General features: G+C 31.3%; 1 protein-coding gene across 1 annotated transcript in view; it reads left to right on the forward strand.

Annotated features, from left to right (window-relative positions):
- The window catches only part of LOC134688160 (protein mono-ADP-ribosyltransferase PARP14-like), a 35,934-nt gene that overhangs the window by 14,808 nt on the left and 8,170 nt on the right, over positions 1 to 12,956 (forward strand). Inside the window, exons 9-16 of the mRNA XM_063548633.1 lie at positions 811 to 1,269; positions 2,032 to 2,114; positions 3,749 to 3,979; positions 4,546 to 4,767; positions 5,180 to 5,273; positions 5,640 to 6,657; positions 11,870 to 12,123; positions 12,419 to 12,484. Coding sequence (XP_063404703.1) covers positions 811 to 1,269; positions 2,032 to 2,114; positions 3,749 to 3,979; positions 4,546 to 4,767; positions 5,180 to 5,273; positions 5,640 to 6,657; positions 11,870 to 12,123; positions 12,419 to 12,484 — 2,427 coding nt within the window. The remainder of the gene's footprint in view (positions 1 to 810; positions 1,270 to 2,031; positions 2,115 to 3,748; positions 3,980 to 4,545; positions 4,768 to 5,179; positions 5,274 to 5,639; positions 6,658 to 11,869; positions 12,124 to 12,418; positions 12,485 to 12,956) is intronic.

A 12,956-nucleotide genomic window follows, 5' to 3' on the forward strand; every position in this document is an offset into this window, starting at 1 on the left:
ATACTCTCACCAAAAGGTTTCAAGGGTTTCTTGAGTGCACACATATTTTACCAATCTAAAAGATACTTCAAATTTGGATTAAAACACGGAAAATCAAGAATTAAAAAATATATTCAAATATTGTTATAGCTGTTGCAATTGTGGCTCTTTAGATGTAATATTAGGTTTAATTTCTGAATACCTTGTACCTTAGTCTGGTTAGTATAAATTCAAGCATATGTATGATTACTTTTAACACAGGGATGTCACATTTATATAGACACATATATTCTTGTATTCCTAGTCTAAACTGAAATTTAGAATTGTACAGATTAGGGGTTTAAGTTTTGATTCTGAGGGAAAGTAAAATAAAAAAATGTACTTACCTTAATAAAATCTTACTTCTTTCCACTCAAAAATTTTAAAATCTGAGGAAAATTTATAAAGGAAAATTCCCTTATGAAAAATGGCTAAATCAAAAGTTCAAACACATCAAACAAATGGATAACAACCTGACTTGGTACAGGCATTTTCTTATGTAGAAAAATGGTCGATTGGTACTGGTTTTATAGCTAGCTAAACCTCTCACTTATATAACTGTCACATCAGATTTCATTACATTGATAAAGATGTGTGAAAAAAACAAACACAAAAACAAAGAGGAGCAAAATACTGTGTTCTGAACATATCTACTTGGCCTTTTTGGGTCGTAGTGTCAATGATTTGTAAGAAAAGCTTGAAAGAAAATTGTTTGAGTTCCTTTAATTATCAATGAAAATTCACATAGCTGTTGAAGTAATTCATTTAATTTTTTTTTTTGTAATTGTATAGGTGGAAAAGGGATACAAGATGAATGCGACCAGTATATAAGTTACCAAGGTCAGTTATCAGAGGGGGAATGTTTTGGTTCTGGACCTGGAACATTAAGATGTCAGATGATTGTCCATGCTGTTGGACCAGTATGGCAGGGGGGTTCCAAAAGAGAAGAAGACCTACTTCACCAATGTGTTGAAACAGCATTAGTTGAAACAGAACAAGCGCAGCATACCAGTGTTGCAATACCAGCTCTTTGTACAGGAATCTTCGGTTACCCAGCAAACCAAGCAACTAGGGTGATTGCCCAGGCAGTACATGATTACTTCAGTAGTAATAGGGGAAGCACAGTTCAGAGAGTTTACCTATGTGATGTCAATGAGAATTCTGTAGACTTGTTTGTGAAGGCTGGGGATAAGGTTTTTGGGAAGAGAGAAGAAGGAAGAAGAAAATCACCATCAGGTGCTGGTTATTCAGGTAATTTTATGTAATGTTTTAAAAATCAAGGATGACTTTTAGTTAAACTTTTTCAAATGGATGGAATGGATTCTTTTGACATTCTCTCTAGTGCACAGTCACAAAGAAATAACCTGATCATCAGATCTAGATAATATTAAGATAGAATTTCAAAAATGCAAAGATAAAAATACTCTGGATTGAACTTTTTCCTTATTGATATAAAGTAAGGAGATGTTACTGACAGCTTATGAGACAATTATCCACCATAATAGTCTGAATGATAAGCAACTATACCTCACAGTATGTCCTTCAACAATAAGCAAAACTCATACCATAAAGTCAGCTGTAAAAGGCCCTGACATGACAAAATATGAAAAATTCAGAATAAAAAAAAACGCAGAAATTATGATTTATACAAAATATTTAGAGAAAAGCATGAGACAACTTGTATTTTGGCATTGCACAAGGTTAGTGTGTTTGTGCATTCTTTACAACAAATCTGTTGGATATGTACTGATTGATAATTTTGTCTTAGAGAACATAATTTATTCATTAGTTATTATTAGCTTTAAGCTATATATAGCTAGCCTTTAGTAGATGTGATTACTTTTATATAAGTGCTTTGTCTTTTTTGTCTTTATATCAGTTTTCGTTTTGTTCTTTGAGCCCATATGATAAGTCTGAAAGCCATTTACATTTTAAACTAATTTTAACAGTTTGTTGTTTGACATGATACAGTGATATTAGTTCAAGGCTACAGTTAAAACATTTTTTTTTCAGATGGATTCACTGGACAGACTGGCTCTATCTCTACTGGGAATGTTCAAATCAGAATAATCAAAGGAGAGCTAGCAAAAATGAAAGTAAGATTTTATACTTTATTTTTTTCATAAGTCCCGATTAAGTAATATAGTGCTAGATCATTTAATCTACATCTTGCAATCTGTAGACAATTTATATATAAATATAAAGATAATCAGTTATTGTAAAGGATACTAGTGTTAAGGGCATACGATACAGTTACAGGGGGAGGTAATGACGTTGCTAACGTAAAATGTTATTTTTGCGACGTCAAACTGTGACTTATCGGGAAAAGATGCATTTTTCGACAGATTTTTATCATTCCAACTGATTTAATTTGAAAACGAGTTCATGTACCCCTATTTTTTAAAACAGAAATTTGTTTCATTTTGCAAGGAGATTATGTGACCCAAATTTTATACAACTGTAAATAGCGCAATTTTTTTAATTTTAATAAACATGCAGCAAAAAATGACGTTTTTTTCATCTATTCATGAAAATTTGATAAATATGAGTTATTTCTGAATAAAAAATTGTATAATTTGTAATGACACTTATAAAATACAGAAATTACCGATTATTTATCTAAAAACAGTTTGTGTTCATCTTTTAAAACAAAAAAGTTATGTCTTTCTTTCGAAAAAGAAAATATGGACACAAATCTGAATTTTGAGCAAATATACAAAATTTCGACCTCATTTTCCTCAAAAAGTAGCACATGAAGGTATATTTTTTATCACATATTTGATTTAATCAGGTAAAAAATAGCCTATATGCAAATTTTCATTAACTTGTAAATACAGGTTCAAAACTGTATCGTATGCCCTTAAGTGATGTATATGACGTATAATATATAAGATTTTCAGAAAGGAGAGTCCTGGTTCCAAACTAGTCAATGTTGGGAGTGGCCAAAAAAAAAATTGTCACATGTTGACGTAAAGTGAATGTAGCACTCCTCCCTTGACTATGGTTGTGTTTGATCTACGACATATCTACCTATCATGTGCCGTTGCAATTTGTTGATATCTGTTTTTAAGTCCTTAAACTGTTGACTAATACACATTACATCAAACCATGACGTCAGCAACACTCATGCTGGCATCAACCATTCCAAGAGCCATCTAACGGTTATTAACAGAGAGGGCTGGTTGACGTCTCATGCAATTTTTTCAAACTTTTATGTGTTTTTCTTACTAATTGTGTGATTCTGAACATGCTGAACGTTAGTGAAAAACAAATTTAAATTTCGTTTTAAAAGTACAGATTCAGAAGGTAAAACTTCAATTACACATGCAAAGCTGAAATGGCGCGAAATCAATCACCTGGGAAAACAGACAACTGTTTAAAATTACAGGTATAACTAAACATTATAGTTATGGTGTTTAATAAAAAAAACAAAACAGAAACAACAAAAAATATTTTGAGAAAAAAAGTGTTACTAAACTTTGCTGGTTCAGTATATTTAATAGAAAATCACAGAAAACCCAATAATATGATTTTCTTACTAATTTTAGTCAATTTATTTGTCTGTCCGTGACATTAATTGTCTTGATAGTAAACTTGATAAGTTCTTGTCTCACAGTGGGAAGTTAATACTAGCATATCCTTTCACATTGTGAAGTTTTGCTGTAACGACATAAAGCTTTAATATCTGACTTGTGTGACTTTATTATACATATTGTTTATTGTGTATCAGGTGGATGCTATCGTTAACACCACTTCAAAGGACCTACAGCTAAACCAGGGAGCAGTTTCGGCTGCATTGCTAAAAGTTGGAGGACAGGCGCTACAAGATGAATGTAAACAGAACTATCCACAGGGTATTGGCTATGGAGAAGTAGCTGTTACATCAGGATATAATTTACCTTGTAGTTATGTCTGTCATGGTTCACTGGATCAATGGAGGAAGGATGGATCGTCAATTAAAGTAAAATTTTATGTTTTAAAACTTACAGATAATTATTTACATAAATATTTACATCTTCATGTCTTATATATCATGTACTGTAGTATGACGCTAGATTAAAACTGACGTAGAAAGGCAACACCTGGCCACTGACAGCTTAATTTTTATGAAGCCCAGGTAGTCGTGTGGTCTAGCGGGATGGCTATAGACTGCTGGCGATTTGGTGTCACAATATCTTAGTAGCATGGGTTCTAATCCTGGCATGGGAAGAACCAAAAATTTGTGAAAGCAAATTTACAGATCTAACATGGTTTGGGTTATGTTTAGATGAGTTGTAAATATAAATTTATATATTTCACAGCTGAGAAACTTGTTGTCCAAATATTTAATGTGTTTCATTTACTTTTGTTAGGTTAATAGAAGACATCTTGTCAATTTAAATCATTTGAAGAATAAATTTGAGGAAATACTGGTGATTTTATACTTAAAAAATTCAAAGTTTAGTCAAACTGAATAACTCTATATAGAAGGTACGCGTGTAATGTGAATCACTTATTGTTAATTGAGATATTGTCTTTATTGTATAGATACTGGAGAAGTTTATTGATGGTTGTCTACAAGAAGCCGATAGTAATGGTTGTAGATCTATAGCATTACCTGCCATGGGTACAGGCAAACTTGGATATCCTAGAGACCTAGTAGCCAAACACATGTATACATCTGTAGAACAGTTTGCCAGTCAGAACCAGAGTTCTAATGTCACTGAGGTGTTATTTGTACTATATGATAAAGATACCCTAACAGTGAAGGTAAAGCATAATTGGATCAGTCCATATTTAGTGTTGGGTTTATTTTGATATGTTGCTTACTTTAAGAAAATGGCCACTAAAAGCTGATTTTCACTGACCTTCTTAATAGTTTGATTCTATATCAGAATGTATTTTATATAAGATATCATCTTATAATGGTTTCTTTTAAAAATTTAAGTTTCAGAATTTTTCTATAAGATAATTTCACAGAAAAATTATTTGACTTTAAATTTCCTTATATTTTATGCTCTGGGTAAACAAATAGATAACTATATTAATAAACAGTTTACGTTTGATGCCAAACATCATTTTATGCTTTACTTTTACATTGTAAGTATAACCATATTGACTGTCTGTCTTTCAAGGCTAGCTGTTGACAAAATTTGTTAAATATTTGACTTGCTTCTTGAAGGCATTTGAAGATGAAGAACAAAACAGACAGAGAAGTGGTAGCAGACAAGACAGAGATTACACACAACAGCCGACAGGATACCAGGGCAGGAGGGGTCAGTATTGTTTACAGATTAAATAATTTTTTCAGTTTTAAGCTAGGTTCTTATTATTTCTTAATCTATTAAGGCTTTCATGTATTTCTAACTTTCTTGCCTTGCATGTGTCATTTCAATAACAAGCCACTTTATACTTACTATGCAGCACATACGAGTATCAGATAAAGACCATTTACATAAGCTTTACTATCATATGGTACCTTGTCGTATATATAAAAACAAATGCTCACCATTATGATTATTATTTATTTTATAATTACAAAACACTATAAAAGAATTGAACAAAGAATGAATTAGCAAATAAATTTAGAAAATTTTTTTATATTCAAATTTGTTTGAGCATTTGTTTTTATATTTTGATAGGTTGGTATCTGAATGATGCTGATAGTACTGAAGTAATGAACTCTGATGACTCTTCTGATGATGAGGTGACTAATGTGATTGAACCAAGGATGAGAGCATTCAACCCATATGATCAAATAAAAAAGAAAGTTATTTCCAACAGAGATCAAGAATTTCCAAAGACAGCTCCCTTTCGTTCTCCAACATCTCAACCTGAAGATGAGTATACTCATCCGAGACCTTCCAGAAGATCAGAAGTTTTGAGAAGAGTTGATTCAGACCAAAGATCAAAAATGGAACAGGCTGTAGCTTTCATGGGTCAGAAAAGACCTATAAAACGTGTTGAGTCAACACCTGTACATCTTAATCCAGCAAAGGTACCTGTAAGGAAGTCAAAATCACAAAATGCTATAAAAAACTGGGAGAAAATAAAGAAGCCAAACTATTGGCTAGAAGACATAGAGATTGAATTGGCCATGCAGCTAGTTAAAAATAACCATCCTAATATTGATGGATTTCAACCAGTTACTGTAGCATTGGCCGAAGGATATAAGAAACCAAAAGGTCAATTTATACAAATTATAAATGTCAGTGGTCAACATTGGATAACTCTATCTAATATAGGATGTCCACCTTATACGGTCAGAGTATTTGATAGCTGGAAAAGACATTTACAGGGGGATACCAAAAGAGCCATCTTTGCTATTGTAGATAGAGATAGTAAAGGTCAAGTTGTTGTGGATTTATGCCAGTTCCAAAGACAGAGGAATGATGCAGATTGTGGATGTTTTGCTGCAGCCTCTATGGTGGCAGTGGCTAATGGAATGGATCCTTCAAAACTCATCTGGGACACAAATCTGTTAAGATCTCACTATGTACAATGCTTAAACCAATCACAGATGACGCCATTTCCACTTTATCAAGATTCACCTCCAAGCATGTTGCAACAGAAAACTTATACATTGACTGTATGTCCGTCTTGCAGGCAGATGTTTTGTGAGAAAGAGAAACCAATTTGTAAAAACTGTTTAAATAAGAAGTGATGATGACATTTGGTTAAAGAGTCTCAAGTGTTCTTTAAAGCTTTAAAGTATTGCTAGAATTTGATTTCTATTCTATTCTATTCTTTTTTTTTATATTCTTTGCACAGAAGATTTCATTGTGAATTTATATTAAGTAAAAGGAAGGAGAAATCTAAAAGGTGTTAAATTTATTTAAAGCTTTGAAGTATTGCTAGACATTAAACTTCTTTCCTTTATTCTATACAAATGGTTTTAATTGAATTTATCTTTAGTAAAAAGTCTTTTTAAACAATGCAAAAGTGACCAAAGGGGAATAATTAACAATTTTAAACAGGAAAATGAAAAACATGTCACAAACATCATTTTAATAATGAATACAGCTCCCAATCACTGCTTCCAATAAACATTTGACCTTACCTCAATTTCAATTAAATGACAAGTGATATCAAATTGGCCTGAGCTGTTAAACCTGTTTTACTTATATGGTTCACAATTATTCTGTGTAAAGATTTGTGAAAAAAATTATTCTAAAGGGCATTAAAAATTACAATCCATTGTCAAAATGATGTGATATTGTACTGTCAGATTTCCTTTTTTTTTAACTATTGATTGCTTCTTGCCTTATGGCATTTAGTGATAATTTACACTGAATAACAAGTTCTATTTTTCTTTTTTGATGCCATGCGGGTGAAATAATAAAAAAGCAAGCTTTGAATAACAAATTAACCTATAAATTAAAGCAGGTGGTTAAAAGGGGGGGGGGGTTGCATGCTCTGAAAAAACATGAAATAAGACATCGTTTCACTTTGAACACGAAATTATTTCTGTCATGAATGTTGCACGAAAAACATAAGACTTTGATGTGACTCTTTTGTGACTTAGTCACTGTCCTCATTGCATATTAACTCTCTGTTTTACATAATATTCCCTATTCATTATACACATTTATGATATAAATGATTTCCGGCTTTTAAAAAAATATTTAGCAATCTTCTGAACTTTTAAAATGAAAATAAAAGAACAACATCATAGGCCTTTCCTCATTATAACCAAAACAATTTTCAATCAATTTTTTCTTGACGATTCCTGTCTAGTGTTTGAATTTATTTGAAAAATACTGAGAAACACAAAATAAGTATTTGAAAATCACAATGCACATAAATATTAATAAGGAGAACACGTGGAACGAGGCTTCTATCTTGCAGGACTGAATGTCAAATAAAAAGTAAAAACATGTTAAACGTGAAATAATAAAAGGCGATCACCTTGCACGAAAATAACCCTTTACCACCTGCATTAAACCATGTCCTTTTTTTGTCCATACACATGTTATACACAACATCTCTGAATTATTATAATATACAACATTGTTATAATCAATATACCTTGTCATAAACAGCATAATCAAGACTATAATGTATTTTCTGTAATAGTATAATTGTTTCATACATTTTAGTATTTGATGAATGGTTGTCTTAGTGCCATACCTTACTGTGATAAGGCCATTAGTAGATTTAAAATTGTGTTTTAAAAGGATTGTATATATTTACCACTTGTCTTTCTTTTATTATTGTATTTTTTTTATAGGGGACTAAATATATCAAATCTATGGTCTTTAATCTGTTAATCACTTTATCTCGGGATAGTTAGTGTAGAGTAAAATTCATTTGCAAAGCAAATAATACAAAATTGGAGATAACACATACAATGTATGACATATATATTTTAAATGAGAAAAAAAACAAAACTCTGCATTTTAAATTTTATTTCAGAGAAAAAAACTGAATTAAGTTTTGAATTTTATTTGAGAGAAAAAAACTGAATTTAATAAACTTATGATTGTTTCTATTAAGTCTTCTTAGTCATTTAGATGCTTAAAAAATATTACACCTAAATAATTAAAATAGAACCTAGTTAGTTGATGTTTATTATGGTAGTCAGTATATTTATTTGATTGTTATATTGTTGATGATGAAATATTTAGATTAAATAACTAGAAATGAATACAATGTTGATCTTTTTAAATAGAATTATATGATTATTTCTAGTTTCTATGGCATCCTATTGTTCTGTTAAGGTGGTACCTAACACTACAGGGAGATAACTCTGTAAAATCATCTAAACATTTAATACATGATATTGTTAAGGGAATATTAAGCTTCTCAATAATCAAAATCAGTGTTTGTCAAATTGCTATATAACCAGTGCAATATTTCTGACAAAATGGTTGGTTCAAAATTTTTGATTTTTTTTTATATTTTTGTCAAAGGGTCAAATTAAATACTTTGTCAAAATTTTATGAAAATTAAACGAGCCAAATTAATTTTAGTGAAAGTGTTTGGTACCACCTTAAGGCCTCTTAGCAATGACATATTCCTGAATTCTTATGATGCAGACTCATGAAGGAACTTCTTAAGAATAATGAAAAGAAACAGGGAAATTTTCTTTAAATTAAAATCCAGCTTTAATAAAGTTCTTTTACAGAATATTTAATAATCCTGCATCTGTTTTAATCTATCCCATTGGAATTGAGATAAAGGATAAGAAAAATACAGTGAAATTCAGTTGAGAACTAAAATTTATTACAGAAGAGATTAACTCAATTTGCAGGTACCAATGAATTATGATGTTGTAATAAACATAAAATTTGAACAGCATTCAGTTAGCACATGCATTTGATGTAAAAAATATTCTAGTAGTTCCTGTTTGAAAAAGTATTCTAGTACTTACGTTTCCTATAAGAATATCATAATTAAGATGCTGCTGTACTAAGAGATTTTATTGGCGAAGTAAAAATCATCTGTTCACAAGTTTTACAGACATTCAATCCCTAATTTGTTGACCTTGATATGACTATCAATGTGTTTTATGAATTTAAAGCCACCGCCTTTCTACACTGCATGACTAAATTGTCCTAATGCTGGTTCTGAGGCATGCCTTTGATTTTTGTAAACTTTGAAAAACTAAATCCATATGATTTCATAATTACATAGTTTTCTGCCACATAATGTTTAGAGTAAACTATCTGTTTTACAAAATTACATTGTTTTGTGTGACATAATGGTTAGTAAATTAAACTACCTTTTATACAATCACAAACAAATTTTGGTGTTGCATATTGTTATCAGATCGTCGTTGACTTCATAGAAATTAGGGACCAAAAAGGGTCCCAAAACAAGCATTTTCTAGTTTCAGGACAATAACTTGTGTATTAGTATTTTGATTTCACTGAAATTGTACCACAATGTTCAATGCAACAAGTAGAAGATTGGAATTTATTTAAGGGGTAATTGTCTATACTGTTCAGGAAAAAGGGACCACAAAAAGTCTAAAACAAGCATTTTCTAGTTTGTGTTTAAGTGTTTGTCGCAGAAAGCTTGACGTATAGATAGTGATCCAGTTGCGGCTGTGGTGGTGGCAGTGTTAGTACACTTCTTAAAAGCTTTATATTTTAGAAGGTAGAAGACCTGGATACTTCATACTAAATAGATGCCTTAATTATGTGAAGAAGTTTCCGTCTGTCAAACATGTCAATTGTCCATGACCTCATTTATTGGATAGTTACTACTTGAAAAAAGTTCAGATTTTTTGTCATGGTAATTTCTCTCTTATATTTTGAGTAAAGGAAAAAAGTAAAATCACAAAAATACTGAACCACGAGGAAAATTCAGTCAGAAAGACCTTTATCACATGGCAAAATCAAATGACAAAGCACATAAAAGGAATGGACAACAACTGCCATATTCCTAACTTGGAATTCAAATGTAGAAATATAACTATAATTGGTATAAATATGTGCATACCTTGTAAGGTTCTCATGCTGTCAGACAGTTTTCATTTGACCTTGACCTCATTTCATGGATAAATGAACAAGGTTAAGTTTTGGTGGCCAAGTTTCATATCTCATATACCTTAAGCAATAGGTCTAGGATAATTGGTTTTTGGAATGATAGTAAGGTGTACATGTCAATCTGACATGTGTCATCTGACCTTGACCTCATTTTCATGGTTCAGTGGTCTAAGAAAAGTTTTTGAGTTTTTTTTTTTTTCAAATGTTATATGCTGTAGGTCAACTATATTTTGTGTATGGAAATATTTTATGTTGTACAAGTCAGTCTCCCAGGTTTTTTTTTTTTTACCTTGACCTCATTTACATGGTTCATTGCTCATTGGTGCTTTTGTCTGTTTTTCTTTAAATATGAAGAATATGTCAACAATGTTTGTTTTATGGAAGGATTGTAACCTCAAATGGTTCGTCTGACCTTGACCTCATTTTCATGTTTAGTTTTCTTGGTTAAGTCTGTTTCTTGAAACCTATCAGCAATATGTCAACTTTATTTGGTAAAATTGAGAAAGGAAACTGGGAATTTGCCAAAGCGACAACAATCCGACCATAGAGCAGACAACACAGCTGAAGGCCACCAAAGGGTTTTCAATGTAGCGAGAATTCCCGCACCAGTAGGTGTCCTCCAGCTGGCCCCTAAAAATATGAATACTAGTACAGTGATCATGAACGATTTAAAGGTGTACATGTATTTCTCAATTGGTTTATGACCTTGACCTCATTATCTTGGATCATGTTAAGTTTATGTGATAGTTGTAGTAAGGCTTTATATTTAGGACTATCAACATAGTATCAATGATTAGTAAAGAAGGTGAGACATTTCAGTGTGTATACACTCTTGTTTTGAAAACTAAACATTGACCAATGAACGAAGGAAATGAGATCAAGGGCAGATGATTGTCAATTGTCTAAAGAAAATTTGGGGTCACAATTAATTTTGCTAATTGTATGTATATAGTCTGAAAACAGATAAACAGATTCACTTAGTATTGTGCAACAGCACAGTGTATTATTGAACTGGTACTAAAGCAAGAAAACTTCTTTTGAACATAAATTCAAATCATGTAAAAAAAAATCAAACTCTTTGACTAAATAAATTCTGTGTCAATTTTTTACAATCCAAATTCAGATCTGTATTCAGCTTGAACATTGTGTATACTTTTGCCCCAGTTGTTCAGCATTGAACCTCTGTGGTTGTATCCAGCCAGTTATGAACCAGTCATCAACAAACAACAACTACTGAACATTAGATTCCTGTTTTACAAAATTACATGGCTTGCTGTGATACAGTGGTGAATAAAGTACCTGTTTTACATTATATTGTAAGAACTAAACCTTCATTCATGAATACATCACAAATGAAATACTAAATCTTCAAAATTAAGTCCAAATAGTGGTATAAAGTATTACCTCCCTTTGTTGTTGGTTTATTTTCAAGGCAAAACTGTGAAGAAAGAGCAACAGCAACCAAAGCCTCAGACACATGGTACTGCACAGGATCAGGACACATCAGATTCAGATAAAGAGTATAATGTCAACATGGGAAGTATGGTGTTTAAAGTTTACCAAGGGGACATAACTGCTATCAAAGTAGATGCCATTGTCAATGGAACTAATGTTGACTTGGATTTTAGCATTGGTAATATTATTATCAGAAACAATAATCAAAATTTTGAAATGCATAATTTTAATTGAAAGCTTATTTGAGTGTATTGTATTTGCACCTCTGAACTATGTTTGTAGGTCCATCTAGTATTATGGTAGTATTTTTGTCACCATTTTCTTTAATAGTTGGGTTAAAAACTCATTGATGTATACCATATTTCTATATTTATTAATAAATATCATGGTTGAAACTATTTTGCTTTAATCTTTTGTTTACATGACCAATTAATTGCATGATAATACATTTGGTATAATTTTGTATGTTTCAGGTGCTGTCGCTAAAGCTATTAAACAAAAGGGAGGACAGGAGCTTGACAAACAACTCACTGATAACAGTAAGATAAAGATTTCAAATTTTATCTAAGTTTAAAAGCAGTAGAAAGAGTGAAATAAATTCAGAGGACTTTAATGGAAAAAAAGTTTAAAGGCAGGGCTGATTTGCATTACACCACTTAAACTAATATATCTAATCCTTGTTCTACTTTTTATTGTAGGACTTGTAGAAAACTCTGTAGGTTTGGAAAAATAGTTTAATATACCAGCCCTGTTTTATTTTCACAAAAATTTCTATTTAATGATAGGAAGGCCAAGCATAAAATGCTTGGAATTGGAATATAACATTACTTCATTTCTACGACAGAATTTATGTAGCACTAAATAACAAAGATCTTTCTTTCTCCCTATGTCCTGAAATTGGTTTCAATTCTCTTACCTTAGTTTGCCTCAACTATTAAAATGTTATGAAACTTTTACAGGTTGCTTATTACCACAATTTACAAACCAAGTTTACTTTAACTGTTCTAGATT

Source organism: Mytilus trossulus, chromosome 10, assembly GCF_036588685.1.
Source record: "Mytilus trossulus isolate FHL-02 chromosome 10, PNRI_Mtr1.1.1.hap1, whole genome shotgun sequence".
NCBI lineage: Eukaryota > Metazoa > Mollusca > Bivalvia > Mytilida > Mytilidae > Mytilus > Mytilus trossulus.